Raw genomic sequence first — 19,451 nt, forward strand, 5'->3', positions numbered from 1 at the left:
AACACGACTGGACGCTTTCTGGCACAGCTACATCCCTCCAATTTTTTTCTTAAACTCCTTTTTCTAGTGCCAAAAGTTTCCAATTCATGAATTTTTCAGAAGTGATGTTTTATGAGAATTAGTTGACATCGGAATTTCCATACAAACACTGTTATTTCAAGCCTGTTTGCCTACTCGTCAATATGGCATCGAAAATCGTGATAAGGCCTATTCTGCTTGCGAATACAATACGGCCAAAAAAAATATTTTGTTATAACATAGTGCGCGTGCTTCTGTATCTAATTCCTATTTGCGTCATCATGGTACATTGTGGCGTGTTTGTAAACAGCCGATAAGAACCTTTGTTTTTCGGTACGGCGCATTGAGAAAATTTTGTAATCAATCACAAATAAAACCTATTTTCTACGTACTACTTTTCGATACTTTGTTGTCACTATGTTAAAAAAAGATTTGGTTCATGCTTTTACCCGTGCGTATATCGAGTTATGGACGCACTTGGAAAGTTTGGAGAGCACCCAAGACGCTAAAGTTACTCTCGGCTACGCCTCGAGAAACTCTTGCTCTTGGCTACGCCTGAAGCAACCCTTACGCTTCTCTCGTGCTCGCCAAACTTCCCGCGTGCATCCATTTGTTAATTGTTAGTGCGAAAGTTAAACCACACGATTACATACAAGCGTTTATGTTGACTAGACTCAAATGTTTTGACGGGCCGGAAAGCAATTTCAATGTAGGGTTTCGGGTATTAATTCATTACTTACATTGTTTACCCTTTTGTGAATTAATTTGGCTGAACGCTGTTATTGCCTTGAATAATTGTTATGGTATATTTTATGCACTGACAGCAATTTGACTTGAAATAAAATGTTGAACACTTTTTGAGAAAACTAAAAGAAATAATGTTTTTAAAGTTTCTAAAACAGCACACAATGTCATGCTGCCAAACTAACAATTAATAATTAAGTATGTCCACGCTTGAAATGAAATTGGTTTTACTTTGTCATAATTTTTAAGTGAAATGAACTCAAAGGAACCCCGTGGTTGTGTAATCTATTTTCTTTTTTAATCTAAACGATTACCATTTACCAAAGGCCAGAACACGATAAACAACGCCTGGTTGATAAAACTACCAAGTAAAGGAAAAAAAGTTATCGTGACAACATTTTATTAACAAAGAAACACCTGCTTATACACAATGGAGTAATTGACTGCTGCCGACTTAACGAGCGGCAGGTCCCAGGTACACAATTAAGGAAGCGCGTCTTGTGTGACTACGGAAATTTTTCACACCCAAGACACAGTTATGAGGGGTTTTTCTCACTTTGGTTACGTTTGAACACACACAATGCCTTTCAGAGTAAGAGTATTTGATGGTGAGTGTGAACCCAGACAAGATGTTGAGAGGAACGCAAATGAATTGAGCGATGTTAACAGAGCGGCGCCCAATGTTGACGATGGGACACCCGAAACATTAGAATCCTTTCTGAGCAACACAACTTTGCATGGCGCCCAATACCTCTTTGCTAGGAGCACCGTGAGGCGCCTTCTTTGGAGCTTGGCACTTCTCGCATCACTTGCATTTTGTAATTATCAAGCATATCAAACTGTGAGGGAGTATCTCCAGAGGCCATTTAACACGAAGATTTCCTCCAAAAGTGCCCATGAAGGATTCTTGATTTTCCCTGCTGTCTCCTTGTGTAATTTTAACCCATCTAACATGAATAAGATCAGAAATTTACTTTCAGTTTCGAACCCAGATTTAAGCGAGGAGGAAGTACAGGAACTTGTTGACGAGTTTTCCAAGATACTAATACAATCAAATGATGTAATAACTGAAGACTTTCAAGAGAGATATCGCATCTTGTTCAACCGAGACAATTTCGAAGCTATCTTCAAAGCCATCAGCAACCAAATAGAAGAGATGCTTCTTCCCAATGTTCCACCAACGTTTATTTCTTGTTCGTACGCTGGCTTGTTCTGTGGAGCTCAGAACTTCAGCTCGTTCATGAGCACCATTTACGGCCAGTGTTTCACTTTTAATTCTAGAAGGAATGGTAACGCACTCTTGAAAGCTACTTTGGCTGGTAAAAATCACGGTTTAAAACTTCGCCTGAATATACAACGTGACAGTTACATAAAAAATGGCAAGAATCCGCTCGCTGGAATTACAGTTCTGGTGCACGATCAAGACAATTATCCATTTATGCCTGATTACGGCTTCAGTGTTCAGCCTGGAAGTCACACCTTTTGCTCCATTAAAATGAAAAAGGTATGAATCAATATTTTTTCTGGATATTAGTAATTGTTCCAGTGACTCCCAAAATCCAATACGGTTATTCGAATGTTTTGAGCTTTATGAATAAATCCCTCAGACGTCAGACAGCTGAAAGCTATTAAACGTTTACCAGAAAATATGACACAATACAACACGATACAACAAAGCAACTACAGAAAATGCTCAAGCTTAAGCACTCTTTGAAAGAGGAAATTGTGAGGCTATCGCTATATATACTAACAGTAATTTTAGACCTGAAATAATCATAGATTAGTTAACCTTTTCTCTATCTTTCATCAATTTCTTCCAGCCTCTCCGAAATTTCAAGCTACTGAATAGCGCTGAAAACGCTGTAGAGCTCGCCTGGGCGACGAAATCACACGAACCGGATCAGAGTAGAAACTGTACTCCTTCGTCGAGGACCAGCACTTTCCCAAAAATAAAAGGAAAAGAAAAAAACTATAAAGGACCCGGCTTTTAGTTGATTGTTCCAAATATTGAACTACAAAGATTGCTGAAGCGGAAGATGACCTTGACCAAAAAAATCTTATAACAATGAACAAAGGACAAAAATTATTTCTATCACTTCAAAGTACTACAACAGTGTCTCTCTCTATTTCCGTATTGAAGCTAGCCGTGAGCCTCTTCCCAGACCTTTGAGTTAAAATCCGCTGTTTCCCTTTATATGGTATCTATTTATCATGTCTGTTTTGAGTTTGATTTAAACTGAACTGTGGGCGTGTGAATAGAACTGAAATTTCCCTCTATTTCATCTTCATCTACTGGGCTACTTTGTATGTCTCCCAAAGTTATTAAATAGGGTTTATTCCAATTGTAGATGTTAGCTTTTGTTCAGGGAATATAGCCTACAAATATGTGAGCTGTGTCCAAAGAATTTCTTATAGACAGGTGTTATAGCAAAACCAGGTTGAATATTTAACACACAATTTATACATCTGCTACTTCTATAACTTCAAATTCTCAGAGCCAAGTTGTTTGTAACAAAACCCAACGTGAGTGTTTTGAGACAATTATACTATTGCCTTTTGCAGATAACCAATTTACCGGAGCCATATGAAACCAACTGCACTGAAGGAAGATTAAGCATGTTTAATGGAGATACTTCCTATGCTTACTCTCTGCCCGGCTGTATGATTCAGTGCATGAACGAGCTTGTTATCGACAAATGCGGATGTCGCCTCTTGGAATTTAGAGGTAAGAACCTTAATTAGCTTACACACAGCCACTTTCACTCCTCCAAAAATTGTATGCGTCAACGAGAACTTGTGGCCTTTATTCTGATCAACTGATAATGCATTAAATTTTTTAAATTTTTTAAATTTTTAAATTTTAATACTTATATAGCGCCCTTTAACATCTAAATGATCAAAGGCGCTTTACTATCCAAGAAAGCTAATATTCACAAATCAAATAATTACAAATCAAATGTTGGTTTTTGAGGAGAGGGGAAAACCGGAGTACCCGGAGAAAAACCTCTCGGAGCAGAGTAGAGAACCAACAAACTCAGCCCACTTATGACGCCAAGTCCGGGAATCGAACCCGGGCCACATTGGTGGAAGGCGAGTGCTCAACCACTGCGCCAACCCTGCTCCCCCTATGCTCCCCCCTATGCAACCACCTCTCCATTCAGAGTTTTCTTCCCATAGCTGGGATAAAACTAAGACAAGAGGAACAACCGTGATCTACTTTACCTTTTTTCTGTTGAATTACAACTTTTATAAAGAATCTTATCGCTGCACATATAAGCAATGGCTCTCAGACCTTCTTCATTTTCACTAAGCCTGTAATTCACTAAAATAATTCCTTTTGTTATATCTAATTTTGTCTGATAGTTTATGTTTGAAAAAAGTCGCGATCCTAAGCTCTATTTTTAGGTAACAAAACAACGACCGAACAAATGAAGCATACCAACATTTAAGAGCGGCTGCCTGTAAGGATCGAGAATTCACCGTCAACGACCAATTTGGCGAATTTCGCTCATATTCGGTCCAAAAATACCCTTTGGTGAACTATTTTCAAAAATCATATTTAAAAGTTCCAGCGACTTTTTAATTTTGAGAGATTCGCAAAAATTTGAAAATGCGGTCAAAGTGCGGTTTTTCGGCCCACTGAAGGTTCAAAATAAGGTGCGCGAACGAAGCACTGCCAAATGCTTAAAATAACTTCAGTTGAAGTCAAACTTTACACAAACTATGAACAACTATTCTTGTTTATTTTCCACTACTAAATATTTTCAAATCTATTCATTTTGTGGTTCTAGCAGGCACTTGGTTTACGGCAAGAGACAGAAATGACCGCGTGACTATATCTATCAAAGGCCAAAATTATTTTGCACCATGTACTCTATGTACTCATCTTTTTTTTTCGAGAAACCATAAACGCGGAATCTCACGCTTTGTCGTTTGCCGCAAACGCGATTCTAAGCTCGAGCAACTATTTTCAACCCGAAGATTAGGAAGCAGGTGATACTGGCTATGAAGAAAAATGATGTGGATTCAATTGGCATCTGATGCTTATAATAGTTGTATGGTTTCAGTGGATTCATGGTTTTGGGTATGTGCTTTAATTTTTTTGTCAGGACTTCAAACGATAACCTTTATTTAAGCGATAAATCTGCTACCGTTGTCGCCGAACGGACAAGTTCACCTCTCGTTTCTTACTTATTTAATGGAATTTGTGTTTGCAATTGCTACTACAATGTAACTCTGTCATTTTGATTATTTGAAAAAGCATTAGCAAATCTTTTTACATCTTTTTACATCTCTCAACTGAGAAGCAACGAATCCCATGTTTACATTGCCACTCAACGTAAGAAAATGGTTCATGGTTGCGAGCGATTACATGTCGATCTTACAGTTTTTAAAATGTTTATTCTAATAGAGTATTCCATTTTTCCGCTTACCTAAAGAATTCAGCAAGTTTTTTTTTTAGAAAACCAAGCAGCTGAGGATTCATGACATCTCTTAGATTTGATCTGTCAAAGGTGCTTGTGCATGGACAACTGTTTCACGTACAAGTCAACAAAAGGCAATTGCCGCCGCAGTAAAAGAGCACAGATTTTCATTTCAAATTTAGACTTTCGAGAGGCCAAAACACCTCTGTGACCGTTGTTTGCATGACAGTGGACATATCTTCAGGGTCAAAGTACAAATTAACAAGACTTGAGTTCATTTTTTGGATTTTGGCCTTATTGGAGTTAATTAGCTTCAATTTTGTCGATAAATCTTGTGTTATTTGAGCCGAACACATTGCAAAAGTTCTCCGATTTTCTCAGAGGGAAGCGTTGCGAGTCCGAGCTTGAAACTTGGCATTGTGAATGTTTAATAACTATATGTCAAGGCTGTAAAGTAAAATTATCGAAAACTGAGGTACCAGGAACACTTTTGTGCCGCTAAATATTACCTATATTTCGCCGCCATTTTTAGCGCTCTACAAAGGTGGTTTTAAAGTGCCCGCTAGAATCACAAAATGAATAGATTTGAAAATGTTTAGTAGTGGAAAATAAACAAGAATAGTTGTTCATAGTTTGTGTAAAGTTTGACTTCAACTGAAGTTATTTTAAGCATTTGGCAGTGCTTCGTCTGCGCACCTTATTTTGAACCTTCAGTGGGCCGAAAAACCGCACTTTGACCGCATTTTCAAATTTTTGCGAATCTCTCAAAATTAAAAAGTCGCTGGAACTTTTAAATATGAATTTTTGAAAATAGTTCACCAAAGGGTATTTTTGGACCGAATATGAGCGATTCGCCAAATTGGTCGTTGACGGCGAATTCTCGATCCTTACAGGCAGCCACTCTTAAATGCTCAACCTTTTGCCATGAAACGACAACGACGCAAGACCATCATTTTTTTAGTCTCTCTGAAATAGCATGCATCGAAGGCCTGACATTTAGAGAGGATTTGAGAATAATGAATTTCTCAGTTTCTAAATCACGATAAAGGAATTCAGAAGGTCGTACTCTGCCAATTCAGAAGCACAAACTTCACACCTTACTTTAGTTTTTACACATAGTGACTAGAATATTATTACAATCAATAAATCTTATACTTTAATTTTGTTCTATTGACTGACTGATCCCATGACTCATCAAGGTATAATAACTTCAGAGTTTGCCGAGAAAGCAACAGATATTTTTTCTGTCCGAAGTTAAATGCTTGAACGTGTTTTGAAGTTAAAGAGAGTGTCAATGAAGTCATAGATTGTCTTAGTTATCACATTATTATTCTACTTTTTTAAAATGGATCTGTAACCAGGTGAATTCATGATCACAAATAATAAACTACTCTGGTTAAAATATAAAATATATAAAATTAAGTTGTTAAATACTCCAACCTTTTTGGCTGAAACTTCAACCTTCATAAGGGGAAGTGATAAGAATTTTTACGAAGAGCACGATGTATAATTATAAAGAAAAATGTAAATTTTTAGCTAATTAAGTCCTGTCCTTTAGCACTAGATTGCTTTAGAGTCATAGGAGATTAATATTTGCAAGAATTTGCACAATTATTTGCCGCATGATTATTTGAATTTCTAGCTCTAAAAATTTTCCTTTTTCTTTATATACATCGTGCTCTTTGTAAACATTTTCTAACGTTTTATTCGTATCAATTTTCTCCTTTTTAGCTAAAGCTCAGGTTTGTGCTCCAAACGATACACTGCTTTGTGCGCTACCTATTCTCAGTAAGTGCAGCTTTTAGCTTTTTATGCCCATCTAACAATATACATGTAAAACTTTCAGCATGCTCATTGGCTGAGAACACGTCAGTTAATCCCAAACAGTGCAGAAAGTTGAAATTAAGTGCAGAAATTTGAAATTCAGTGCAGAAAGTTGAAATTAAATTGATTGACAGGAAAGTAGCGAAAGCGCAAGAAAACAAAATGGCGGACAGGTTACGAGAAAGTAACAACGTTTTAATTCAGAGTTTGAAGGAGAATGCTAAGAACAAAAACACCCAACAAAACACAAATAATTGGCTCAAGGTCTGGAAGTCTTAGGCTTCTCAAAAGGGCTATGACGAAAGTCTTGAAAAGTATGAACCGGAGTTCCTAAACAAAATTCTGGAAGCGTTTTACGTAACATTTGGTAAGAAAGACGGGGAAGATCACGAGCCCGATAGCCTTTGTGTAATGGCCACTGCAATTGACCGATATCTAACAGAGAAAGAGTACAAACATTGAATTATTCGCGACAGAGAGTTTAAAAGTTCGAAGCATGTTCTTGAGGGAAATGCCCGCCTACTGAAGCAACAAGGCAACGGAAAGCCGAACAAGGCAAGAAGTCTGGCAACAACTGAGGAAAATGAGCTGTGGGAAAAAAAGCTTGTTCTTGTTTAGAAAAGCTACAATTTTTGAAAATGTTGATCGATTTCGCGTCAATTAGAATCGACAACAAACATCAACAACTTCCCCTGTTTAAATAAACGAATTTTTACGTCTTTTCACACCTCTGTTCTTCTTGAGGTCCATAAAATGTAAACGCTTTAGAATGATAAATGCTTCCAGAACTTGATCTTTGTCGATTGAGTGGAAACTTTTGGTCTGTAAGTTTCCACAAGTGCTAGCAATCAAGAATGTCATTTTTCAACCAATAACGTTAATGTAGGTGGGACCAGTGAGCCATGACACGAAATAAACACAACTTTTTGCATGTATATCATTAACAAGTAATCACATGCTTCGTCTCGTGCAATTTATGATAAATCAGCTCTCGTAAGTTTTTTAAAGACTACAAATTGCAATTTGGTTAGTCTTTGAAAAATTTACTCGTGCTGATTTATCCCAAATTGCACTCCAAATCATGTGATTCCTATACAAATCATCAAATACAAATAAGTAGTAAGCCCAATTTTGAAGCCCCTCCCCCACCAAAAACCTCGACAAAATCGCAGTAAATGAACCCAATCACCACAAAAAAACCCCCAAGTAATTCTATTTACCTTTATGGGTGAATGGTGTAAAAGTGAAACATGGTGCAGATCAGATTCTTATAAGAAATTTGAATTGCTTTTGAAACGAGTATCAATTATGTTCACCCCCTTTGCAGGGTTATTAAGTTTATCCAAAGAAGGGCGCAGATGCGAAGAAGATTGTCCCAAGGCATGCCATCATGTGGAGTACCAGACAGCTTTGTCATATGCAAAGCTCCAAAGAGACGTGTTTGTGGAACATTTCTTATCATTCCTGAATACAACTCTGGAGTCATCAGCTTCTCTGCCATTGTACAACGAATATCAACCATTTTATAACATGACCAAACCAGAGAGGCATGAGTACATAGAGTAAGTACATATTGTAAATTGCTTGAAGGAGGCCGAGCTTTATCTGTCCTCTTGTGTCAGTCCCTATAATCCATATTCTTATTATTTATCGCTACGGTTTTTGTTCTCTTTATTATAAAATTTGAGGGCGGAAGATTTATTAGCTTTGTTAATGATTATTTCCCTATTCAATTATGAGAAATACTGAGTCGCGTCACCGAGCTTTGCGCTGGACATAAAAAGGGTGCTTGCAACGGCTCAGTGATCATTAAGTACGTTGTCAATTTTTTGCTGGCAAAACATCTTGCTTATAGTGGTTTTGAAGTAGAATCCCATCTAATGGATCAGTCAATTCCAGCAATGCTTATCTCCCTGACATTAGTAGGACATTTTCCCGCTTTGTCTGTCCCGGAGGTGAGGCATAAGTCTATCACCACAGCACCGCCACTTTCTTTCAACGACAAGTTTAGTTATATGCAAAGACGACAAATTGGTAATTAATTCTGTTTAACGAGTACAAAAATGAGATGGTAGATCCACAGAACGAAAGGTCACTAGAGTGATACTGAGAAATGAGTTATCTTTGGTTTCGCTTGGCCTAAATTAGCTTTGATTTGAATGAAGGTAAGCCTAGGGGCCACATTCATGAATCCTACTAGGTATTGTTCCTTCAGAGAAGTCTATTGTTAAGAAACAATAGTTATGATACATCTTAGGAAGGCCTCGTGAATCAGACCCCAGGTCTTCTTAACACGAAGCCCTCCTATATTAAGATGTATCCTAAGTACTGTTTCTTAACAATAGCCAATTGTCATTATAACAACAGATTATTGTTTAGAGACAATAATAAGGATACATCTTAACTTGGATGGGCTTCGTGAAACTAGCCCCTGATTGAGAAATCAGATAATTCAATTTGCAGTGTAAATGGAATTGCTGGGATGGGACCATTTAATTTCCTAACGAGCATTGCTATGGAGACGAAATGAGATCCATACGATGTATAAAAAAAATATTTCTCGACATTTGGGTCGCGTTCTGTTAATTGTTCTGTTAGAGCCTATGTTGAGAGCTAGAGAAGGCTCAAGTTTGTGGTATCTATTATTTAGACCTCTCTCTGTATATTCGAAGTTGATTCAGTGGTAATGGTAAATTTGCGTGGGTGGTTCTGCTACTATGTCTTTAAGTTGAAAACAGGAATGCTCTTTGTTCGCCATAATCATTGGGATTTTATGGAGGCCTATTGTGCGATCATTAATTTTGTTTTTGTTTGTTCTTTTTTTACTTCACTCAGCGAGAATGTTGTTTCTCTCGACATTTATTTCAACGATTTGCAATATGATGAAATTGAACAAATTCCAAGCTTCGAGTTATGGAGTTTATTTGGTAAGTGCTGTATTAGAAATCCAAAAGTTTTAAAATCGTGCTAGTCCAGTTTAGATCTGTAAGGAGCTTGTATAATTGTACCGTACAGGCCGGGCCTTACACTTTCCCTGAAATCCAGAAGGTATTGACACCGAATGGGTTCGGATGTAAGAACAGTATCAGCTGACAGTATAGATCATAACCTGTATCTGGTTCTTAAGCACGTACAAGAATGGATAGGTGTCTTGATGGAACCTACAGTAAACCTAACAGAAACAGACAGGCAACATGTAGAGCCCAATTCAACAGTCTCTCTTCGCCCTTCACTCCGCTGTCATTGCCCCACTGTGTCAGAGAATTCCATGCTCATGTTACGGACGAAGATTGTCGTCTCTATTCATTAAATGGGACGAACTCCACATAGTGTGAAGAAAGCGCTATCTATTGGAGTTTGCATTGTTATTGTTTTGAAATGGGTGCTGGTCACTTCTTGGCTCGCTTATATATTTATATAACTTATTTATTTCTGCATTTTGTTGTAGCGAGCCTTGGCGGAAATTTTGGTCTTTTTGTGGGCATGAGCTATCTGACTGTATGCGAATTCCTGGACTATGGTGTCAGAAAAATATACCACAAGATGTTTTCTAACAAGAAGAACACAAAATAAGGAAGCTTATTTTCAATTTCTTCAGGGATAAAGTCATCCTGTTAAAGGAATAAATATTGCTACTATGAAATTATTATCATTGGACCCAATTTACCAGATAATGACGTCACCTTACTTGATGGAGTGTTGTGTTTTGGTTACAGATCACTTCAAAGGACCTTTGTTCGCTTAATATTGAAGATGTTTTCGAGTCTTTCGAGAGTTCTTGCGAACAAGAACAAACAGAGGAGTAGGTCGTTGTGGGTCGTATCAAACCTGAAATGGCTAGACTAAATGACGAACATTTGCCGCATCTCATTTTTGTGAACTATTGAATTAAATTTTGTTAATACAGTGTTCAAAGGGGTCTTTGATTCTTATCATCTGTTGGTAACAACGGTAATAATTGCCATCTAATAATCAACATTGATTTGCAACTTCACTGCAACTGATCAGATCTATTTTCGCTTGTTTTTGACCAAGCTACTTAACTTTAACTTCTAAATTAATTTCGGGAATATACTGACCTGTAATGGATCGTCAAAGCTACATCAGAATTTAAATAGACCAATAAACTGACTATAACTGCAGTCAGCTATACTATAAAAATAACGCATAAAATTAAGAATTTTTGTTCATGCTGTTGGAGAAGCAAATCATATATCAGGTTATGCACCAACTACAGCAGGGCTTAGGAGGGAAAGTACATGCATTGTATTTTTAAGTAAGATGTTGGCTTGGTAGAGACATCTGACTTTGCTTTTTAGTAACTGAAAATAGGGGTACACACTTGAGTGACAAAAGAGCATTTCACCTTTATATGCAGTTTTGTTTATTGTACCAATTTTAAACCTGGCAAGCATCAACCAGAAAGTTTGTTAATGCCAAGTTGTTAATGTATAAAGTTGGAGTGGTGGTGGACATAAGGAAGATATAGTCATTTGAATTTGTATTGAAAATAATTTAATTCACAATTTCCTTTTTGGAGCCGAAAATAGATTAAATAATAAAGCCACACGTCACTCTGGATGAACTTTTCCTGTGGTTATTCAGTATATACTGAATCCATACTGGTTATATGCGGGACAGTCAAAGGTGTAAGGGTGTGGGTAGTAAAATAGTTCAATGCCCCACATCTGCTTGGCGTCTCGTTCCATACTAATACAGGTTCAATACTAATAGGCACATGAAATGTTCAAATATTATATTGAGTAGCCACGATTTGTTAAAATAAATAAATATATATAAATATTTGTGTGTAAATTACCATAATAATAAAAAACGACTCAACAGCACAACAGATAAATAAAAAAACTTGCAAAAGTGCAAACGTATTCACAAAATTACCATTTTTGCTTTCCAATTCATAGAGTGGCTCTGGCCATGGCCACCAACTGTTTCCACTCAGATTGATCGGGAGTAGGCATTTTGATTTAATTAAACCTTGTCGGTTAAATGCAGAAGCAATCCAATCGATCGGATACCATTTAGTCACTCGATTTTTATATTCAAATCTCTATGATAGTTAAAAAAGTGGGACTAACTAAATAATTGTTTATTTACTATTATTACTTTAATTTATTCCGTGAACTAGTGTAAAATACTCTAAAACTGTTTCTATGTAAAGTTTTTGCATGTCTGTATTTGTAAGTTCTTGTTACTTTTCTTGTTATTCCTGTATTCGTCTTGTCGCGCCTCGATTAGTTTTGTAACTATTTGCGGGACAAGCTGTTCATTCTGTTATTTTTCAAATAAATTGTTGTTGTTGTAATACCTTTTCAACAAAACCACAAATTTCATTTCAAACAAGTAATGATGACACTACTGACAGATAGTCAAAGGTATTCCATTCTGCTCAATAAAGCTACCCATCTTGTCGGAATGTCAGCATTACTGATTTGCCAGAGCAATTTTATGACTGATTTTTAAACTGATTTAAAAAAAAAGTACCATCACAATCAAACAGATTTGCCTTTGATACTATTCCAATAAAATGAAAACGCATATGGTAGGGTGATGTGAAAGAAAAATTGTACACGACCGCATAAAATTGAAACAAATTTCCAGGAAATATTCTGCTGGAGCAAAACTACTAAAATTTTAAGGAGTTGTAACGTGCTTTCTCGGTGCTGATATAAAATCATTATGCGCGAAAAAGTAATTTATTTGCCTACAAATAAAATTTTTTATAACGCCTACAAACTCATTCGACTTAATTTGAACGTATTATTAAAATTAAATTAGGACTGTAATTTAGCGACAAAAGGCAGCAAGTAGGGTACAAACAATCCACAACAAGGATTGAGCAATAATCACAAGACTATCTGGTGACTTCAATAACAATAGATAGTTCACTGGGTAATATTCACGAGTTGGTTGAAAAAGTACTTAGTCTTGATTTCATTTGGGAGTATAAGAACTGGCATGTTCCTCCTGTTTGTCTTATTTGTCTCCAGACCTTTTCTAAAACAAACCACTCGGAAATATCATGTTCGATACCACAACAAGTCCACACAAATGAATAATGGGGTCCCAAGGCTTTTTGCGAAAATTTTCTGCCTTGGAAGAAACTTGCTCATGCATCAGTGATTCAAAGCGAGTAGAATGGTCATTTGAAAGCTCCTTAATTTGGTTGTAACCTTTTCTTTCCTACAAGTATTTAGAGCGGTATTAAGGATGAGAGTAGTGCCCTTTTCAAGAAGTTTCGTATATGTGCGTTTTAAATTAGATTTATAGATAAGAGCGTTGATGACGTGCTCATCTGGATTTGTAAAATGGTATTCTCCAACAAGAATTAGAATTTTCCGCTTCACGTAGGAATCAGCTGTCTCCCCAGAATCTTGTCTCAAGGTTGTGAACTCGTATCTTGCCAGTTGTTGTTTGGCGTTAGGTAGTCCAGTACTTATTGAGCAGGTACTTCTTCTCCTTAGCACTCAGACCAGGACCACGTGCAAACCAATTCGATGCCATACTTTCTCTGTCGCCGATTTTATCTTTCAATGGGCCAGTCATCTGGTAAAGTTTTTATCGAGTTTTACACTTCTTGAATACTCGTGAAGCGTCCGGTCAATGCTAGCCCTTGGTTGGTATAGATAAACCCACGAGTTCCGCCACCTTAGATCGCATTGTTATATAGATGAAATGCCGCATGTGAATATTTAACAATTATTCGCCGAAGTGGAGGTGAATAGTGGTGGATATTAAGGACTTTAAGATAGGACGACTACGGACTACGGCTACGGTTGGACGTGAGTTGGCACCTGGATCGAGTGAGACTGCGCATGATCATTAGCACGCGAGTTCGTAGTCCTTCTGCTACGGGGAGTAGTCGGAGTGTTTCCAGCGACTACGTAAGTATTTTTTTGTCGTTCCTTGCCAGTTTTTCTTTCCTATGTTACAATGTTAGGTGAAACAAACCGAAGGCTTCTTCTTCTTCGCGTTTACGCGCGTGCAACTTGGCCGCTCGGATAAAAATAAAATTTTTGTTTCTAATTTATTACTCTGTAAATATTCCTCACACAGAAATATTTATAGTCTCATAATAAACGTTACAAGAAAAGAAATAAAGGAAAAATAACGTTTGGTTATGGTTCGAGATATTTGAACGTTTACTTTAAAATTAGGGCGTACTGTTTACAAATATACGCTGGGAATGAATTACACAAGTCGAGCACAAAATGTTCAAAACAGTTAGTAATGACTCTAGGAATATTTCTCCTAAAGAAATAATATTAGTCTCTAACTAAAATTTAAGAAAAAAAAACAACAAAAAAACAGGCAAAAATAATGTTTGGTTGTGGCCTCGAGCTTGTTTACAAAACTTATGCGCTGTGAATTGCGAACGAATTACATAAGTCCAGCACAAAATGTTCAAAATTATCGTGATCCTGGGGGATTTTCCCATTGCGTTAACACGACGTTATTTTGCGATAGTGTCGTCTCAAAATGATGGGTTTTGATCGCCTCAAAACTGTCATGTAAGCATGACAGTACGGCACTTAAATGGGTTCGGCGCGCACAGATCAAAATTTTATGCAATGTTGGATGGTGTTGTTTATTTCTTTTCATTTGAGTTAACAAAGCCTCTGACACTGTTCAATGACCACTTATAATATTTTTTTTTTGTGGTGAACATGTTCCATGGTACAGCGGATACAACTTTTTTCTTGAAGGTACGCGAAAAAGATTCGATGAAGAGAAATTTATCTAAAAGACTTTCTTAAGTATGAAAGCGGCCAAGGTAATTAACAATGAGCTTAAATTCCAATAACTTATGGCATTTTCAGAGCAAAAGGATCTGTTTCTTTTCTGATGTCTCTTATCTCTAGAAAAAAATTGGTCCAAGAGCGCTGCTGCGTTCTCTTTCATGGCTCAAATTTGTCAATTTGATCTTCTTGTCGTAGCGCCGAACGGCAGACTCGATAATTTTTACAGTATTCTTCGCCGCTTGGTTTCTTTTAAATTTCTAAATCTCCATGGCATCTATGCTTTGATAACAATGCTCTGTTTTCGTTTTTGGGTATGGTTGCCCTTTTTATTCTTGCTACTGGTTGCGAGGTTTATTCATCACTGTTTTCAGATTGTTGTTTTTGTCTCGGCGGTAACAAATTTTCAATAAAATTTGCTGGTAAAATGTTTAAACCTACTAGCTCGTCTATTTCTCTTACAGAAATAATTCTAGTCTCTAACAAAGTAAACTTTAACAAACGGAGAATAAGTCCAGCACAAAATGTTCAACACAATTCATAACTCTGTGAACATTTCTTCTACAGAAATAATTCTAGTCTCTAAGTAAACGTTATTAAACGGAGAATACAGAAAAAAAAAATTATGATGTTTGGTTGTGGCCCGAAATACTTCAATGAGCGCTTTAAATTAGAGCGTGTTTACAAAACTTATGCGCTGTGAATAGGCCATTTTACAGTTGTGTGCTTATTGACCTGGTCTTGAATTGGAAGCGAGGCTGGGGTTGACCTTGTTTTGATACAGACCTCACTGCTTTTCATATGTAAATGCAAATAGTTAGCATAAGAACAGTTTGATCTGCATATGAAAAGCAGTGAGGTTTGTATCAAAACAAGGTCACCCCAAGCCTCGCTTAGAATCAAAGACCAGGTCACATGGCACACAACTGTAAAATGGGCTATTGCGAATGAAATACACAAGTCCAATACAAAATGTTCAAAACAATTCATAACTCTGTGAATATTTCTTCTATAGAAATAATTCCAATCTCTTAGTAAACGTTAACAAAAGAAGAACACAGGAAAAATATGGTTTGGTTGTGGCCCGAAATATTTCAGTGAGCGCTTAAAATTAGGGCGTGTTTACAAAACTTATGCGCTGAAAATGGCGAAGAAGTCCAGACAATTCATAACTCTGTGAATATTCTCTCACGGAAATAACTCTAGTCTAAGTAAACATTAACAAACGGAGAATACAGGAATAATAATGTTTGGTTGTGGCCCGAAATATTTCAGTGAGTGCTTAAAATTAGAGCGTGTTTACAAAACTTATGCGATGCGAATAGCGAATGAATTAGAAAAGTCCAACTCAAAATGTTCAAAACAACACATAACTCTGTAAATATTTCTCCTACTCAAATAATTCAAGTCTTTAAGTAAACGTTAACAAAAGGAGAATACAGGAAAAGTAATGTTTAAACGGTTACTACGTGTTTACAAATAAGCCCTGCAAATGAATTACACAAGTCCAACACAAAATATAACTCTGTGAATAGCTCTGTGAATGTTAAGGGTTAATCTATCCACGAATATTTGTCGTATGGCAACAATTGAAGTATTTGTGTATAATTTGAAGTGTGTTAAATATGTAAAATTACCGACAGTTGCCTGCAAAAATGCATTTAATTTCTATGCGACTTGCGCGTTGCTTACTCACCCAGCTCACCACATGTTTGTTTCAACTGGCATTTCGCCTATTTTTTCGTCGCTGTCAGGTTTCAAATTTGCTTATTAGTCGCCTGCTTTCTCTACATATGTAGTTTGACAACATATTCAGCGAAAACAGGAAATTAATGCTCTTCAAAATTCTCGTTTGTTTTTCTTGAAGAAGTAAGCCATTCCACTTCCCACTGAAATAAAACGCGGGTTGCCGCACAGGTTGAGTGAACAACAGATCGAGGATTAGAAACTAAACAACAGATCGAGGATTAGAAAATAAAGGCTTTATCGAACTAAACGTGTCAGTCTTTAAAGATTTTCAGTGCCAGACTTCCCAGACTAACTTCAGATTTATTAGCGAAAAAGCCTCAGAACAAAAAAGCAGATGACGAGTATTGTGTCTAATTATCGACAGGTTGTTTGAAAGGTCGTGAAACAATTTTTTATCACAAATGCATTTTGGTCAAATTGTTGTTCAGACCCTTCAGATCTCAATATTAGTCAGCGCCAATTTTCCCACTCATGATAAATGAATAATTGAGTGTACAGGGTATGAGAATTGATCCTTTACCGAGGGTTTTAAAGACTGATAAAAGAAGACAAATTTTTACTAGTTGCGCACGGTAAAAGATCAATCTTTTTTCCTGATAAGACTACACGCTGCCACGTTCTTTTTTTTTCAACCAAAGTCGCAAGGAGAAAAGTGAACATGAAATTTAATTTACTACGGATTTACTCATAGTTCCTTGAATGCAAAAACTATAAACAGTTTTCATCGATTTCTTCACCCTCGCTTCTTCCTAACCAGCGATCAAACAATTTGTTGGCTAGTTGTTTAATATTTGGCTAGAGTCCGCAGCATCAAAAAAAGCTGCTGCTTTTGCAAAATTGTCGCGAAAACATGACACGCTCTTCAATTAATTCATTCCCGGCATAAATCGTATTCGCTTGATTATGCCATTCCGCACGTCATGCCACATGTCATCCCGCAATTTCATTCCGCCTTTTACCGAATAAAAACAGGAGATTGTATGGTACGGATGCTAAAAAGTCCCAATCGCTATGAGGTCACACTAGAGACTTTACCATGGTAAAAATTGCTTTACCAAGGTAAATTGCGCAACCACCTAGTTACCGTAGTAAAGCTGTCAAAGTCATAAAATAAAAATTTGACGCTTTCCATGTGCACTTTTTCGCATGATCAGTGAACTTATACGTGACGAGTACACTAAATGTTGACATGTCGCGTGAGTTTATATTAGCTGTAAGTTACTGAACTGTGACTTGGCGCGTAATAAAATTATGGATCAACAAGAGAGAGTTGTATTTTCAATTGTTTCCTTTTTGCTTTTAATTCTGCTGCTTAGACGAGCACGTAGAATTCGCTTCCTTCTTACATACAACTCAGTGACTTGGCGCGTAATAAAATTATGGATCAACAAGAGAGAGTTGTATTTTCAATTGTTTCCTTTTTGCTTTTAATTCTGCTGCTTAGACGAGCACGTAGAATTCGCTTCCTTCTTACATACAACTCAGTTTAGATCTGGACCAAAGAAAGTGCAGCGGCTTCGTTAATTAACCGTAGACGGCAAAGACACAGACAAAGAAGAGCGCGCAGGCAAGCCTGGGTTTACCCTCGACCACAGGGATGGTTTGAGGAAATGCATAATAACCGGCTCCTTCGAGCCCTTTGGAAAGACCATTTCAGGGTAACACGGGAAACATTCGACTTCATTTGCCAGCTCGTTGAAAGGGACTCAAACACACGCGCGAATGAGCGGGAAAATAAATTTCATGTTTATAAAATATGAATCCACAAATGCTTTGTAATTACTGCGTTTGTCCAAAAAGATGACAAACTGTCAAAAAAATAAGCATGGTTTAGATAGACAAGAGATGTACCCACCTCTTTTTTTTGGTAACTAGATTCTTATCTGGGGTCAAGTCAACTTTGTTCTTGCCGCTGTTGTCAGGGCAACTTACCAGAGTTAGGTTTACCATGGTTAGCTGAAAATTGGGGGTCACCCTTACGGTGCCGTTAACCATGGTAAACCATGGTTAACTTTCTCCAGTGTGACCTCAACCAATGATTTAGTTAAACATATACAGGAAAAAAACTATACGATAAAAAATTCCTACGTTTCAGCGACACCTTGGCGGCATTGTCAAGGGAAAACTACAGACTATTCTCTAAACGATACCACGACAGTAACTAAAATAATCGAGATCGAAACATGAAACAAAGCGCCCTATATATTACACTCTTAGTTCCAAAATCAATATGTAAAAGGTTTTAGCATTATTATAAGTGGATTGCATTGTCACCGTGTTGGTGCACAAAACAAAAGAAAAATGCTCACATAATTTGCCGCCATGACGTCACATGCAATCAACTATAGAGATGAAATTCTGCTTGCGAATACAATACGGTAACCAAAAGAAATATTTTGTTATAACATAGTGCGAGTACCTCCCTATCTAATTCCCATTGGCGTCATCATGATAAATTGTGGCGTGTTTGTAAACAGCTGATAAGAACCTTTGTTTTTCGGTACAGTGCATTGAGAGAATTTTGTAATCAATCACAAATAAAACCTGTATTTCGCGTACTACTTTTCGATACTTTGTTGTTATAAAAGAATTGGTTCATGCTTTTACCTGTGCGTATATCGAGTTATGGATGCACTTGGGAAGTTTGGAGAGCACTCAAGAAGCTAAAGTTGCTCTAGGCTACGCCTCGAGCAACTCTCATCCTTCTCTCGTGCTCTCCAAACTTTCCGCGTGCATCCATAACTCGATATACGCACGCTAAACATGAACCAATTCTTAACTGGTCATGCGAAAGTAAAACCAAACGATTATATACAAGCGTTCATGTTAAAACCTCGTCCTTATTAGTATGCGGTGTTTAATGTTTTTCTAGTATGCTAATTTCTAACGTTCACATAAGCATCATTATATTGTTGTGAACTCTCTTGACACACGC

General features: G+C 37.1%; 1 protein-coding gene across 1 annotated transcript; it reads left to right on the top strand.

Moving 5' to 3' along the window:
* Positions 1 to 1,026: 1,026 nt before the first annotated feature.
* On the top strand, positions 1,027 to 12,172 carry LOC146486465 (acid-sensing ion channel 1C-like). The gene is made up of 6 exons (XM_085100880.1): positions 1,027 to 2,266; positions 3,325 to 3,487; positions 6,918 to 6,974; positions 8,338 to 8,572; positions 9,846 to 9,937; positions 10,459 to 12,172. Exons 1-6 carry the CDS (start codon positions 1,343 to 1,345, stop codon positions 10,581 to 10,583), a joined length of 1,596 nt encoding a protein of 531 aa, XP_084957006.1. The 5' UTR covers positions 1,027 to 1,342; the 3' UTR covers positions 10,584 to 12,172.
* The last annotated feature ends 7,279 nt before the right edge of the window (positions 12,173 to 19,451 follow it).

Source organism: Pavona decussata, unplaced genomic scaffold (assembly GCF_977016875.1).
Source record: "Pavona decussata unplaced genomic scaffold, jaPavDecu1.1 SCAFFOLD_21, whole genome shotgun sequence".
Lineage (NCBI taxonomy): Eukaryota > Metazoa > Cnidaria > Anthozoa > Scleractinia > Agariciidae > Pavona > Pavona decussata.